The 16,399-nt window shown below is 31.5% G+C and overlaps 3 protein-coding genes across 3 annotated transcripts; 1 reads left to right on the top strand and 2 right to left on the bottom strand.

Annotated features, from left to right (window-relative positions):
• Window positions 1-1,071: 1,071 nt before the first annotated feature.
• On the bottom strand, window positions 1,072-3,463 carry LOC134684698 (GTPase IMAP family member 9-like). Its single transcript, XM_063544005.1, has 2 exons — window positions 3,354-3,463; window positions 1,072-2,277 (listed from the first exon to the last, which is right to left on the bottom strand). The coding sequence occupies exon 2, from the start codon at window positions 2,268-2,270 to the stop codon at window positions 1,386-1,388; it is 885 nt and encodes a 294-aa protein (XP_063400075.1). The 5' UTR covers window positions 2,271-2,277; window positions 3,354-3,463; the 3' UTR covers window positions 1,072-1,385.
• A 4,905-nt stretch (window positions 3,464-8,368) lies between these two features.
• LOC134684687 (GTPase IMAP family member 4-like) lies at window positions 8,369-10,345 on the bottom strand. The gene is made up of 2 exons (XM_063543995.1): window positions 10,242-10,345; window positions 8,369-9,320 (listed from the first exon to the last, which is right to left on the bottom strand). Exon 2 carries the CDS (start codon window positions 9,314-9,316, stop codon window positions 8,447-8,449), a length of 870 nt encoding a protein of 289 aa, XP_063400065.1. The 5' UTR covers window positions 9,317-9,320; window positions 10,242-10,345; the 3' UTR covers window positions 8,369-8,446.
• Window positions 10,346-12,881: 2,536 nt separating this feature from the next.
• Window positions 12,882-15,102, top strand: LOC134709986 (GTPase IMAP family member 4-like). Its single transcript, XM_063570117.1, has 2 exons — window positions 12,882-12,990; window positions 13,996-15,102. Exon 2 carries the CDS (start codon window positions 14,013-14,015, stop codon window positions 14,901-14,903), a length of 891 nt encoding a protein of 296 aa, XP_063426187.1. The 5' UTR covers window positions 12,882-12,990; window positions 13,996-14,012; the 3' UTR covers window positions 14,904-15,102.
• The last annotated feature ends 1,297 nt before the right edge of the window (window positions 15,103-16,399 follow it).

The following is a 16,399-nucleotide window of genomic DNA, read 5'->3' as shown; positions in this document are numbered from 1 at the left end:
TGTTAAAAATACAATAAAATATAGCTTGCATCAATTATTTCTTGAATATATTTAGCTATGTTGAAAAAAGTCCTTCATGTCAAATAATAATAATAATTATCAATTCTTTGTGAAAACTTGTAAGATTTACGCTGCTATTTTGCTAAATGCGTGCTGTTTGCACAGACTCCTTCATGAATTAGAGATCTTATCTTTTTATTTGTAATTTACAGCTTAGACTCAAACATGTACACTTACTCGTAGCTTGTTAGTTGTATCATTGGCAATCACATCGTATTTTCTTTTCCATATATATACAACGAATTTTTAAAACATCTTTTCTTCTATGTAATGGTATATAAGGGAAAATGATTATGGTGAAAAAATGCAATATGTACATATAGAAAAACACATTCGAGGAGGTTTATTTCATTGAATATTATGCCAAATAATGAGAAAAATATATGGCTAACGATCACGTTTTTTGTTTATTTGATATATTTAAATATTATCATCAATACATATTTTGTTAACAGTTTCAGGAACATAAACTTCCATTATATTGGTGAATTGAGATGTGCTGCAAGATAGACGATATAGATTGAAATAAACAATTAAGTTCCCCATAGGCGACAATGGTAGCCTTTTTCGAGATACAGACTTTAGAAAGTTGATTTTCTTAACGAAACCTTGCTAGAATCAAAGAAAAGTTACTAGGACAGTATTTTTTGGTCTAAAATATATAGGGTCGCGTTGCTTTTCTTAGCGTATTTTGTACTTATCTCCCATGCCTATCAATTTTGCCCTTAAAAATACGGGTCTTGTCCTAGCGTTGAAAAGTCATCTCAGTGCCTTTAGGGCTACGGAATAATTTTTATTTTGCCTTTTGTATAAAGCAGAGTGCACGAAGTCTCTAAAAATAAAAAATAACGGGAGCACATATCGACCAATCAGGATTCGCCATACTCTTAATTCTGAATACCATGTTATGCTCATAAAATGGCTGCGCCCATAAAATCTAATGGTGTATTGTAACCTATAATATGGAAGTGACAACGAATAAGATGGAGTAGACATTAGTAAACACATTAATACATGAATACCATTTTAATCAGTGAACCCTCATTTTATGAACTTATTTGATAATTTTACATGTTTTTTAAGTTATATATTAAACAGTCAAATATTAAATTATACTAGTTTACAAGTAATATAGTAAAATGCAATACAGATTCTTAAATACTATACTTTTTAGGTTTGCTATTGAATAAAAATGTTAGACAAATGAATTAAATTACAATTACATTTAAAACAGTCGAATGTGTTTAATGCAAGGCTATGTAGAATATTATTCATTCGAAGCGTGTCTGATGATATATACTCCGGAGTATAAATCTAGATAAAATTTAAAATCTGAAAATTGACTTGACAAAACTTATCCCTGCATTTAACACGCCTTGTAACCAGTTTTGTTTTTTAGTCTCATCTCGGATATTTTGAATTTCTTGTATTAATTTTTGTTCTCTTTCTTTATATTGTTTTCTTAGGTCATCATCTATTTCTTTTCTCATTTCCTGTTGCATTTTCAGTATTTCTTTTTCTTTTTCCTTTTTGTTCTCCTCTATCTGTTTTTGCAGTTCTAGTTCTGCCTTTTGGTAATCTTTATTTGTGTAATGTGACCCTCCATTTTCTCTCACCATTTTTTCGACCATTCCTAGGAGTCTTTGCACTTGGCTGTCGGCGCTGGTTTCTTTCAAGGTATTGTCAAACTCAATGAATCGATTCCCGCATTTACTTAAAAATTCTCTCAAGGGGGGCGTAAGAGAGTCAATGAATCCTTCCATACCTGGATCAAGAGAGTTCTCTGTCCTATCACGTTTCCAATCGTCGAATCGCGTGAATAAAACAATAACATACTTTGTTAAGTTTTCACCAAAATGGGAACAAAAATGTTTTACTGTCTCCACATCTTCATTTGTAAAACGACCAATGGGAACGCATAGAATTATTGCATGCGGGCCTTCACATGTAAGCCATATGCACTTCTTTATTTCCTGTTGAACATTTTCATTATCATTCCTGTTGTCAAACACTCCTGGGGTGTCTACCAAGCTAATCTTTTTGCCAAATCTATGTGCATTTCTCAGTTGACAAGTAGTTGTCAGGGACATCGCACCGCTTCCAAAAGGGAATATCTTCTGCCCTAAAATTGTGTTCCCAGTCTTACTTTTACCATTTCCAGTTTTCCCAATCAGGACCATTCGTAATTCGTTTTCTGGAGCTTCTGCCATTTCTTTTCTGAAATTAAAAAAAGAAGATTAATAGCACTTAAGATTGTTAAAACCTGAAGAAGTAAAATCGTTATACTTTCCTTCGCAAAGCTGAGTTATCCCTTCCAGAGTATGTACCTTTATCAATAGACTCAGGCTATCCAAATCATGTTTTTGTAAGCAGCTGTTATTTGTTAGTATGTCATTTGTTTCGCGGGAGTCTGTGTGATCTGCTGAACCGTTCTGTATGTTTTGGGTTTCCATTTACCCTTTTACGTATTACATTACTGGAAGGACGTTGTTTTTTTGCAAAATTGGTGTGACTCAATTCATGTATATGAATGGTCTAGGCAGTGTTGTCTCGATATCCAAATAGCATAAGTTCGAATATCGGCGACGGAATAAAAACAAATGCTTCTACAAATTTGCAGATTTTATATAGTTATGTTGATTTTTCGAGTAGTTATGTATATTATACTATAGATATACTATAAGTCTCAATTGAAAAAAACGTTCAAATCATTCTATGATTTCCATGGATAACAATCGCAATGTGTATAGATGTGCATGAAAACATAATCTGTTAGAGGGGTATATTCATAGCACATGGAACTTTTTCCAAAAGACAAAAAAAGTGAGAAAAAAGTATAGTGTAACAAAACACCTTTGACCAGCAGTACGAACAACGGATGTTCTTTTGAAACAATGTTTACTGCCATGGTTAAGAGATATATATAAATATAAGAGAAAACCAAATGTAACAAAATGGATTTCAATTTTCAATTTAATACCAAACAGAAAATAATAAACTTGCGGAAAAAATGGTTTACCACAAACAAAAGGTGCAAATATTGGTACACCATATCCAGATTGGTACAATACATGTCTCTTTGTGTATGTTCTGAATCGAAACGGCATTTGGAAAGCCATTTAAATAACCTCAATTTAGCAGGTTTAGGATAAACTCTTGAATTTTTAAGAGTCGAAATATGTTCATGTGACACTATGTGTGTGTTTGTACATGCTACTTCTTGGGATGATATATAGTTTAATTAAATATATAAAAGTGAAAGTTTCAATGATCAATTTGAAGATACACTATACCTTTGATAAAGCAACGCCTTGAATAACCTCCAAGTGTTTAACACATACGTTATTTATACAGATATATAAGGATTTTCCTCAAAGAGAAAGCAAAATCCCATCAATTATTTTAATAAATTCTATTTATAGAATCCAGAAAATCCATATGGGTTAATATATTATGGCTATATATAAAACTTTCCCCAGTGAGTGACAACGGTAGAAAGAAAAGTAGAACCCAATATTCCATATGACTTATAAATAGTATATGGGATTTTTAAAAGTAATGGGATAAATAATACATGCTTAGTTTTGATAAAAACGTATTTGAATACTCGATGAGCTTGAATCAAGATAAGTGAATCAAACTTAACGAATTATTTAATTCCTTTAATGAAAAATACCAGAGAGTACTTAATTCTAGACTCTGGAAAATCCAGAAAGTCAATATATCATGGTTAAATTTAAATCTTGCATTAAAGTATAATTTTCTAAAAAAAGAAAAGAAAAGTAGATCTCTCATGTACTTTTACGTAGGACTTATCAAAAACATTCGGGGAGTACTCAAATTGATGAAATGCATGATTAATTATCATAAAACGTACTTAAATACAAACGTAAATTATGAGTTTGAAGTGAATCAAAATTTTGAAAAAAAACCATTTGCGACTTCTATCGCTCCCTTCTAAGTATCACAGCCTAATGTGTTTATCCTCAGGTTTTGACAAAACCATGGCTTATTTAAAACAGATCTCCTGATTACGAATACCAGAAATAGTATAAAACATACATTTTGATACTTTTTGAAAGTTTTGAGTGTTTAATAATCCAAAACTAAATATAGATAACATCGTTACACAAAGCCACAAATCTTTTTGAGGTAAACTATGGTTTCGGAATGCAAACTAATTCATTTACGTAAGCGAGGTCTTTACGTGATTTATTTTACAAAAAAAGTGAAAATTTGCAATTTTGTATCATGATGCCTTCAACAGCAACATGTAACGTGTTGAATGACATTTAATATTTCCATGAATACCTTTATATATTCAGCTGGAAGTATAACAAATACAGGGGAAATATGTCGTACCTCTTTCAAATAATCGTCAATGTCAGTAAAGTGTAAACACAGCAATGGTACCAATTATACTGTTTGATAATTAAATCAATTCAGAATGTTGAAAGCGTTGATTTCCAATTGAATTTGGAGAACAAAGAGTTACTTGATCGAATTCATCACGTTTGTTTTATGCCGTAATTTTGAAATGTATGATTACAAAACTTGGCAGTATAAGCTAGAACTTCAAGAACCTTTTTGTACCACACAATGCTGATTGTAACAATATTTTTTTTTTCAGATAACTAATATATAACTGTTATATTTGAATAATCGGACTTTCGATCTGTGTTTTTTTGTTGTTGTTGCATAAATGGGGCTTTTACTTTATGACATTATCTGCTAGTATAAAGAACCATGTTTTTACTGTTGACCATTCTCTAGAATCAAAGGACCGACTGTTTAAAAGTTACGTTAAGATGTACAAGCATGATACAATTATCCAAAATCTAGCTATTTCCTACAACTTGCACCATACACAATTTTTTGTGTTACCGGATGGACGTTGTTACATAAAGCATACAATAGTTTGGCCTAGGAAGGGGTCAACTAAGACATTTAAAATGACAAATATAACACATCCTACATAAGCTTACAAAAATGAAGATGTCAACAAACTTAATAACTTGATAACTATTAACACCACTGGGTCGATGCCACTGCTGGTGGACGTTTCGTCCCCGAGGGTATCACCAGCCCAGTAGTCAACACTTCGGTGCTGACATGAATTTCAATAATGTGGTCATTTTTATAAATTTCCTATTAAAAAAACTGTGAATTTTTCGAAAAACTAAGGATTTTCTTATTATAGGCATAGATTACCTAGCCGTTTTTGGCACAACTTTTTAGAATTTTGGATCCTCAATGCTCTTCAACTTTGTACTTGTTTGGTTTTATAGATATTTCGATTTGAGCGTCACTGATGAGTCTTATGTAGACGAAAAGCGCGTTTGGCGTACTAAATTAAAATCCTGGTACCTTTGATAACTATAAATAAACTGGCATTATTACCAAAATACATTTCCAAAAATGTATATGAACATCTCACAAATATCTTAATAAAAAGCTTAAGGTGTTGAAAGGGGATGGAGGATGAGAAAGTTTATGGTGGGTTCGTGTTGCTTATTCTGTTGTTTTCTATGTTGTGTCATGCGTTCTATTGTTTGTTTGTTTGTCTTTTTCAGTTTTAGCCAGGCGTTGTCAGTTTATATTCGATCTATGAGTTTGACTGTACCTCTGGTATCTTTCATCCCTCTTTCATGAAATCCCAAAATAAAAATCTTGTTTACAAAACCTGAGATCTGTAGATAACCTAGGATATGTTCTAAGATATATAGTGAAGAAACTAACCAATGGTTATCCAGTCAAATAATCGAAATGCAGGGTTTATCCAAAGGGTAAGAACATATTTGTTTAGTTTGTAACACGGATTTTATTTCGCTCAATTGATTTATGACTTTTGACTTCTGTACCCATATTTTGACAATTTTATTTATTGTGACTGTTTAGTTAACGCATCGTTGTAAATCTAATGGAATTTGATGAGACTGTTATCAAAATGAGAGGGTTAGCGCTATAAAACCAGGGTTAATCCACCATTTTCCACATTTAAAAATGCATGTACCAAGTCAGGAATATGACAGTTCTTGTCATTTGTTTTTAATGTGTTTTGTTATTTGATTTTGCCATGTGATTATAGACTTCCCAAATTGATTTTCCTCTGAGTTCAGTATTTTTGTGATTTTACTTTACACTACTGTAGCCTTTATTTAAACTAGGGGAAAACATCCACATTTCTTAAGGCGGAATAGGAAAATAGTATTCAAATCCTGGACAGCAGCCATATGTTTAATTTTGATTTAACAAGGCTTCAGTGCACCGGAATTTAAACTTATTGAGTTATCAAACAAAATAGAATTGGACAACACACTACAAAAACAGGTCACATCCGTTACCGTTGGGCAAAAGAAAAGTGGTTGATGGGTCACGAGAAGACATGCTATGAGCTAATGTAATTGAAAGGTCAAAGTCAACATGGTCATTACCTTTAGTAGTAGTAAATAGCTCAAACAGGATATGAGTAAACTTTAGAAAAACGCAATGAGGTACACCCACGAATCTCTTTTCATTCAGCTCTGCTTGATTACATACTAGCCTCTAATGATAGCGTTTGCTAGCATTACAACTTTTAAGATTTCAAGAGAGGCTACTGGCAGGTCCAATTGGAGCCGTTAGTAACGAACGTTGTGTATATTTCACAACTTGTTCCAAATGCCAGTCGCATTTAAAATTTCAGCGAACTTGATCAATCTATAACTGATGAATTAGTAAGTTCGGGATTTCGTAACAAAAAATTAATTGAAACCTTCACCAGGCTATTTTATAGATACAAAATTCGGTTGAAAAAAAGGATTGGCAATACACATAAGGTTATGCTTTTCTCAGGCTGTTTATGACGTTTTTACACTAATTCCGTTTGATAGATATTGATTCATACTTGAGCTTGAGAGAACATGATTTATGTATTTGTTGAAATTGCATTTGAACTAGCTGCGATTTCTTGCATTTCGCTGCTGTGTTTCTATTATTTTTATGTCAGGTGTGTAGTGTCTCGTACTTTTATGTTTAGTTGCATCAATGGCAACTGATGATTACAATTCTCCATATACTTTGTTGTTACCTCACTGTCCCACGTAAGAGGAGTGTTGAGCGCTCACAAAGATGTTTAACCCGCCATAGTCTGTAGTAAATTGTTTTGTTATAAATTTTGCGGATTGTCTTTCTATTTGAATGGTTTAACATTTGTCATTACAGAGTCTTTTATAGCTGACTATATGAGTATGGAATTTTTTATCAATGATAGGTCATACGATTGCCTATTATTGCTTACATCCACTTCATTTGAAATCTAGTTGGTAATTGTCTTATCGGAAATCATACCACATCTTCTTAATTATAAATGTTAATAGGAAACGAGATTTTCCTCTGACTATTAAGGGCAGAGATTTTTCATATTTTAATTCTATACTGTAAAATTCTAACTATGACTCATTAAAGTTTCACTTATGAACTTTTGATATGTATTCAATTCTTTTTTTGGCGAATAAGTCCCTAAATTTTCACTTTTGTTTTAAAGAGGGGAACATATACATGCATGCATATCATGTGAAAAATAAGATCTTTTTGATCATTGTATGACAAAGTTTTAATTCAAAAACCTAAATATTCTACAGCTTATCAAATGACGAAGTGAAACGTCTAAGCTTTAAACATGTATTACCAAAAATAAACCGAACTCAAATTTTGCAAGGTTAATTAGAAAAATGGAAAGTCCTACCAAATCAAATGTTCGACTAAATCAAACAACGGAACGAACGGATTTTTTTTTAACATATTCCTGACTTGATGCAGTCTTTTTCTTAATAAAATTTTGGTTATATTGGTGTCTTAAACTTCAACTTGTATGGCATGGGAAGAATTTGGTTAGTAACACAAAAAGACATAATTTGTCAACGTGACAATAATTTTGAAAGTGTGTAAAAAGACACAGATGATTTGAATATTCGAACAAACATGAATAAATCTGTCAAAGACTTCAATTACAAAAAATAATCAGTTATTCATCAATATTTTGTTTAACTATACCACAAGGAAAAAATCGAAAGTGGTTTTTGCAGCTTTGATTATTTTAGGGTTAAGTCTCTTGTCATTCCTTACCTTTATTCTCTACTATCATGAAATGATAAATACGAAAATTAGGATTAACCATTTTACCAAAACATGTTCTCAAAATATGTCACCATAATATCTTAATCACAAATACTACTAAAAAATATTTAGCAAGACATCTTCTAAATGAAAATTAAGTAAAATAAACTCAATTTTTTCTTTCAAGTATGCGTTTTCTAACTTTTAAAAAAATTATATATCTGTATTCTATTGTTTACAAATATAGAGTTTTATTCATTCTAATTGTGATAGCAATATTTAGATAGATCTATTGAATTGAACAATTGTTTCTGTGACGACTTCGGCGAGCTTGAGCTTCAGCTTCAGCTGCTTGAGCTTGAGCTTGAAGTTTCTGAGCTTGTAATTTTTGAATTGCGACTTCGTGTTCACGCTTCAATTCTTCTTCCCTCTTCCTTCTTATATTTTCTTCCCTCATTTGTATGTCTCTTATTCCTTGTTTTCGTCTGTTTTTTTCCTCTTCTATTACTTTCTTTTCTGCGTTTTCATAATCGGAGTTAGTATAATGAGTTCCTCCGTTTTCCCTTACAGTGCGTTCGACTAAAGCAATCAGATCCTTTACTTGTTGATCTGCAGATGGCCCTTTGAGAGTATTGTCAAAGGCGATGTATCGGTTATTACATTGTCCAAGGAATGACTTCAGTTCAGTTGATAACGAGCTGATATATCCATTTATACTTTGACATGCTTGTGGATCATCTTCGTTGTCGCGTTTCCAGTCATCAAAACGCGTAAATAGTACGATGACATATTTCATCAACTGCTCTCCAAAATGTTTGATGAAAAAGTCAACAGTTTGTATGTCTTCTTGTGTAAACCGAGTTATAGGAACACATAATATAATTGCATGCGGCCCTGGCAGAGTAAGAGATATGCAATTTTTAATTTCGGAAAGTACATTCGCATTATCTGTTCTGGTATCGAATAGTCCTGGTGTGTCAACTAGACTGATTTCTTTTCCAAATCTATTAGTGTTTTCTTTCTGACACTTTATTGTGACAGAACCGCTTTGACATCTTGAGTTGAACAATTGTCGACCTATTACAGTATTTCCAGTTTTGCTTTTTCCATTTCCTGTTTTGCCAATTAGAACCAATCTGAATTTACTGAAATTTGTCATTTTCCTGTTTCAACATAAAATTTTATATATAATTATTTATGTCATGTTGGGTAAATTATTCGCCTACAATTCTGATCGTATTTTATAAAAAACAAACCTTTACCTGACCGTTGAATTGTTAGTGGTTGTTATTGTTGTGGTGTATAATATGTTGCACGGTTATTTTCTTTTACTTATATTGAATTTAATTGTGCGCCACGAATAAATGCGAAAATGTCTTACATGTGGTATAAGATAAAATTATATGTGAAACCTGTAGCTCATCTTCAACTTTCTTAACTCTACAAGCCTGTTGTTTCAAATATTGTTTACATATGCTGGAAAAAAGTTAGTATCTCAATCCATACAGCGAAATAATCCATATTTACTACATGTATAAACATATACATATATGGTTTTGTTTTGTGTTTCTTCTATCGTCTTTACCAGCCAAATGTACGTTACGATTCAGTCCTTTGATCTTGACCCTTTGATAGCGAAGATGTACGTTTATAAGCTAACGACTATATACAATAAAATTGAGAATGGAAATGGGGAATGTGTCAAAGAGACAACAACCCGACCAAATAAAAAACAGCAGTTGATCGACTAGTAGAAGTATTTGGTTTGTCCTGGGATCTGTAGAACTAGTATGGTATACGCAAAGTTTGAAAAAATCTATAATAATAATAAATAAAAAATAAAAACTCGGTGAAAGATGCGCATTATACATTTTAGATAGCTTGAAAAATCGTTGCAAGAATTATTTAAGGAATGACTGTAATATTTTTTCTGTCTATGAAGAAATAACATAAAAAAATATGGTGCACACTGAATAACGCGCGTAGCGGGTTATTTAACAGTGTGCACCACATTTTTTTATGTTATTTTGATATTATTATTTATATAATATATTTATATAATTATCTAACATATAAAAACATACCTCAAATATAGTTTAACACTACCGTGAAGTCAACGTGTTTGAATATCCAAGTTTGTTTTAAGGTCTGGATATATAATACTTTTATGACGCTCTGTGGAATTTTCCTTTCCAATAATATCTATTTTAAATGTAATGCAAATTGTCTATTTATAGAATATGGAAAATTACATTGTATGATTCTGTAATATTATTAAGAAAATGGTATTATTATGAAATGCTAGCGATTCGTAACAGATTTAGGTCTGTATCAAACGAGATAAAATTTATGACTTTTCTTCATCATATTTCAATATTTTCATTTGACGAAAGGTAAAAAAAAAAGGCAATTTCTACCGTGGCGTCGTTTCATCCTTTTCCTTATCAAACATCAAGTTAGTACATTAAATAATTGTACGATATAACTTATATAGATATCAAATCATAGTACAAGTTGATTTTTTAGAGATTATTTCTATAGTCAGTATGTTTGACTAAGTTTTACTATATCACAAGTGTACGCGTACTTTCTTGTTAAAAAAAATCCTTTAAGCTAATATTTTCAAAATCGTGATCATGGTAAGAATGTACATTGAAAGGTAAATAGTAATAACTGATTGTTACAAAAAACAAACATTAAAAGATACCAAACCATTTAACAACTGTTAATGAACTGTTTAAATTAACAAATGGGAATATATGGAAAACGTGTACTTTTACGTGCTCTTTGTTGATTATCAATGTCACGATTCATTTAATTTCGGCAGCAAACTCTAAAGTTTTAAAATAAGCTCATATATTTGTCGATAATAAGTCACTGGTATAGATTCGTATTAAATGGTTAAAAATACGTACACACAAGACGTGTTTGGTTTTTTTTTTTGCCGCATGACAACAAACTTTTCGTTTTGAATACTCGGAGTTTGGTATTTTTTGCTATTTCACTTTGTAAGTCTATCAGCAGGCATTGGTTCAATGATCCCAATAAAAAAATAATAACAATATATGAACAAATTTTCATACAAAATTGAGAATGGAAATAGGGAATGTGTCAAAGAGACAACAATTTGATCAAAGGACAGAAAACAACCGAAAGACAACCAATACATATTTAAGTATTTCGTATGACAAATATAAAAACAAGATATTAAAATCAAAAGTCAGAATGGCCTGGGTTTTTTTTTATATCAAGTGGTAATACTACAAAAAAATATACATTCATTATTATATTTTAAGCATGTATTAAAAAAAACCACTATATTTTGCATGAAATACAATTCATATACAAATAATTTTATTGGCACAAACTCATTAAACAATAAATGGTTAAGACCTATGGTATTACATATAACTATAATAAATGACATGGTATCTAATGAAAGGTTCCATGATAACAAACCATGCTATAATGAAAAGTTACATATATATGTATCTGATGTATCATATAAGTTCACTATTTCTTATGTTCAGACACTCTGATATTAAATATTGACAAGCCGACATTTCAATATAAACAGATCACAATTGAGAGAAAACAATATGTATAGAATAGGGACACTGTAGCATATAACCTGTGTTTGATACAACATACAGCATCTCAAGATCAAAACACACTCAACTCGGGTGTCTGTATATGCAAAAGGACAGTGTCTGGTTTTCGTTGGTAAAAGAAATCATGCAAATTTTTGAATTAAATGGAAATAAATATGCACGCAATACATATAATATTTTTTTCCTACAACGTTACCGAACATACATAATCAGCAAATGATAAAAAGAACACGGTATAAATCTTGTGTTCGAAACGCTTAATTTCTGTATTTACTTTCATCTGGTAAGTTTTAAACCAAACATTTGAAAGTCAATAATATTTGTTTAATAACTGAAACAGTTGAAGAACTATGTGACTAAAAAGGACATAAAAAAATACCGAAAATAGTCTAAGATTAATTTAGCCTATGGAGTTGATTTTATTTTTTCTTTATAATTTCAAAATTAATTAACACAGGCAGGTTATCGTCTCACAGCTGGGAAAAAACCAAACAAACTACACGTTATAAATTTCATGCATCCGAAACTTTCAAAGATTTTAACTTCCTTCTCGAAGATCTGATAAAAAAAACTAAATTTCTACACAAGGAATTAAGTGCTTGCACATAGTGTTGTTTTCAATTCGCTTGATGAGTTTGAGGTTTTGATTTTGCCATTTGCCTAAGAACTTTTCGTTTTGAATTTTCTTTTGAAATCGGTATGTTTGTTAATTTACTTTTTGCTATAAAGCATATTCGTTTTTTAAAGATCTGCTTGTAAAACTACATTGTAATTTATAAAATGGTTTTCGCGAAAAGATAAATTAAACAATTGTTTTTGGTTTTTATTTATGTCATGCGTCCGACACGCTTTTCTGGATTTATTTTCATCGGGCACGGCTCAAAGACGAATATTTGAAAGCCACGGATGTACAAACTTTGAAAGACAGAAAGTGTTAAAGAGCTATAACGCGGAGACTTTTGGAAAATGTATTGCCTAAAATCAGACATGGAAAAATCAATATGTTATTTTTAGCATTTTCTTTCTCACCAATTTGGCTAAAAATAAGAAGTTTAAATATAGAATTTTAAATTACTGGTTAAAAATACGAATGCAAATTCCACCCACATTTGGTATTTAAATGCAGTTTGTTTATACTTTATTCCAGGTCTATAGAAGCATAAAGTTAGGCTGAGAGTATAAAAAGTCCTGAATAATAGTTAAAAATACGTATTATACAGAGGTAAGTCTTTTTCTTAACGAAAATATATATTTTGGTTTTAATGCAAAATACTTTTTATTGAAAACAGTTGATTTTACGTTGAATTAATGAATTATGGTATCATTTTTAGCTCCATCATTATATATATGTAAGGTTACTAATAATATTTATTACGAATGTTTAAATCTGACTGTATAACATCCATAACGGTATGCCCAGATCTATATCGCACTGAGTCTATTTATAAAGGCTGTGAATGAATTAAGCATACAATTCTGATTTTGACTCATTAAAAATTTTATCTTTGAAACATGATTTATCTATGAGTTGAAATTATTTACTTGAACTTACTTCCAAGTTTGTATACTTGCATGAGAAACATGACGACTGCCATATGTGGAGCATAATCTGCTTACCCATACGGAGCACCTAAGATCACTCACAGTTTTGGTGGGGTTCATGTTGCTAAGTCTTTAGTGTTCTTCGTTGTGTTTTGATAACTGATTGTTTGTGTTTTAGCCGTGGTGTTGTCAGTTTATTTTCGATGTATTAGTTTGAATTACCATCTGGTCTCTTCCTTCCGTCTTTTCCCGTAGATGCGAGTAGATTCAGATCTGTATCATGAGATTTTTATATATTTTGAGTTTTTTGTGTGTACTTTGTTCTCATTTGATAATTCGTGTATTTCCCATTTAATTTTGGTAGTTTGATCTTATTTTCTGACCCAATCCTGAAGCTGTACTCCAGTGGTTGTCGTTTCAACATAAATTCTTATTATACAATAAGATTTCTCGTTTGGGATATTCAAATTTATCACAACGGGTTCTTTTAAGGTAACTATGAGGTATAGATTTTACTTATTGTTGAAGACTGACCCTATGGTGATATATAGTTGTCTACATCCTATTGTGGACAGTTTTTTAATTGGAAGTCATAACACAGCTCCTTATGTTTATTACTATGGTATCATTTCTGCAAATCATCTAGTTATTACATTATTTCTTATTTCTTTATATTCCATTTCAGATATAGAGATATTGAAAATGGCACAACTACCTTTTGAAAACGTGCACTTAGCACCAAAAGATGAAATGCGTATAGTGTTACTTGGAAAAACAGGTAATGGAAAAAGCAAAACAGGAAACACAATTTTAGGAAAGAAAGAATTCAAATCTGCATGCAGTGGTCAGTCAATGACAGCAATATGCGATTTAGGGGTGGTAAAGAGATTCGGAAGGACTTTGAACGTTGTAGATACGCCAGGAGTGTTTGATACAAGGAAAGATAATGATAACACTCAAAAGGCAATAGAAGGTTTCATTCATCTAACAACGCCAGGCCCACATGCTTTCATCATATGTGTGCAAATGTGGCGTTTTACTGGAGAAGACGTAGCTACTGTCGATCATTTTGTAAGCCATTTCGGTGAACCATTGATGCGGTATGTTATAGTCTTGTTTACCAGATTTGATGACTATAAACGTGTTATGGAAGATCAAGGTATAGAAATAGGTCATGATGGCGAAATTATTGACAACTTTATAAAAACACTGACAGATGTTCCCAGAAATTTTCTTCAAAAATGCAACAATCGGCACATTGCATTCGATAATACTTTAAAAGGTAATGAATCAGATGAGCAAGTCAGAAGATTAATAAATCTTATTGAGAAAATGGATAAGGATAATGGAGGATCCCATTATACAAATGATGATTACAGGAAGGCCGAGAAAATTCTCCAGGATAAAATTGCAGAAGAGAAGGCACAAAAAGAGCGAGAAAGGCTTGCATTGCAGCAAAGAATACGAAACGAAACAGACGCAGAGTTGCGGAAGGAATACCAACAAAGAGAGAACAAAATTATAGATGAAATTAATAACATTCGCAATGAAATTAGGCGCGCACGATCAAAAAAAGATTGTACTATCCTATAATAAACGATTAGTAACTAACAAGCTTAAAAATCAGACTTTATACATTGAAACGTGGACTATAGTTTATACATGAAGTGTTGCATTTTTCTTTAAAATTTTCACATATTGTAACAAAGGAGTATTGATGTTAAGATATAAAAATGAATAAAATATGTGAATGTCAAAAATAAAATAGGAAACTGCCTTTGGTGTATTTTCATTCCTTTTTATTTTATACAACCGGAACCAACCCTGGCCACAACTCATCGTCGGGGTATCCAGTTGTGAACGATGATCCCACCTGCCAGCTGACATTGAAGATTGTCGGTGTAAAATGTATTCTTTTTTATTATCTGGAATCCAATATAGATATAGGGAAAAATTGAATGATCAAACTGTATGCATCAAATCTGTCAGACAACCGTTCTTATAGCAGTAATTGTCCCTTAAAGACGAATTCAAATATTTTCAATGTTGCCTCTTAAACTGAAACAGTAATTGCTCCATAATGACGATTTCAAATAAAAAACTCAGGATAGCAACAAAATATTACCAAGATCAGAACTAGCTAATCGTTTCTATATGAGGTGAAATCATATAATAACATTTAATGCTTTCCAATATTGTATGTTTTAAAACTAAGTCGCTTTGTTATCACTTTTTGACTATATCAATTCTGTATACAGTTATGTCTTCCATAGATTTGATTATCAACAGTAAAAAAAGTTAAAAATAATTCCTTTAATGTATATCTATTGAAACAATCTGCATTTATTTACCATAAAATATTGCAAAAAGAGGGGTGAAACTGTCACTTATCCCCCCAAAATTTGGATCAAACTAGAATTTCAATGCCTATGAGTGATACCTTTTTAGAAACTGTTGATATTCCTAATGATCAAGTAAAAAATTGGTGTCTTTCGCCTCATTTTTCCGTAAAATTTAATCACAAAAGTGGAAAAAAACATAATAATAATTGACGAACCAATGTATGGCATGGTATGTAGATAAAGGAAAATGTGGTGTGAGTGCCAATGAGACAACTCTCCATTCTAATAATAATTTTAAAAAGTAAACCATTATAGGTCAATGTACGGCCTTCAACACGGAGCCTTGGCTCACACCGAACAACAAGCTATAAAAAGGCCCACAATTACTAGTGTAAAACCATTTATGTAGATCCCGTCAGTATGATATTTGTCTATTATATGTCATTATGATATATTTCTATTATGAATTACTATATACGTTGAACCACAAACGTCCAAATCATTCAATGGCGTAGTGGAATTAACAATTGTTGGATTCTCATAAATTCTATGTATAACTTTTGAGAACTAGTTTGAATATCGGTCTATTTCTGTAATTTATTCTTACATACTTTGGATTTTTTAACCCTGTATGCGTACATTGCCTATGTAAATTTTAAAATTGTGTGTATGCACATTGAACGACAAATTAATGTGACGTATATAATTTTTCTGACGTCAGACACTCAAATCAATCCATGTGTTCGT

The sequence above is a fragment of the Mytilus trossulus genome, chromosome 1 (assembly GCF_036588685.1).
Source record: "Mytilus trossulus isolate FHL-02 chromosome 1, PNRI_Mtr1.1.1.hap1, whole genome shotgun sequence".
Lineage (NCBI taxonomy): Eukaryota > Metazoa > Mollusca > Bivalvia > Mytilida > Mytilidae > Mytilus > Mytilus trossulus.
Note: the sequence above shows the minus strand (reverse complement) of the source record. Positions and strands in the feature narration are given on the sequence as shown.

Excerpts from the sequence above, each read along its gene's own strand:
- LOC134684698 (XM_063544005.1), bottom strand. The coding sequence starts at position 2,270 with ATGGCAGAAGCTCCAGAAAACGAATTACGAATGGTCCTGATTGGGAAA.
- LOC134684687 (XM_063543995.1), bottom strand. The coding sequence starts at position 9,316 with ATGACAAATTTCAGTAAATTCAGATTGGTTCTAATTGGCAAAACAGGA.
- LOC134709986 (XM_063570117.1), top strand. The coding sequence starts at position 14,013 with ATGGCACAACTACCTTTTGAAAACGTGCACTTAGCACCAAAAGATGAA.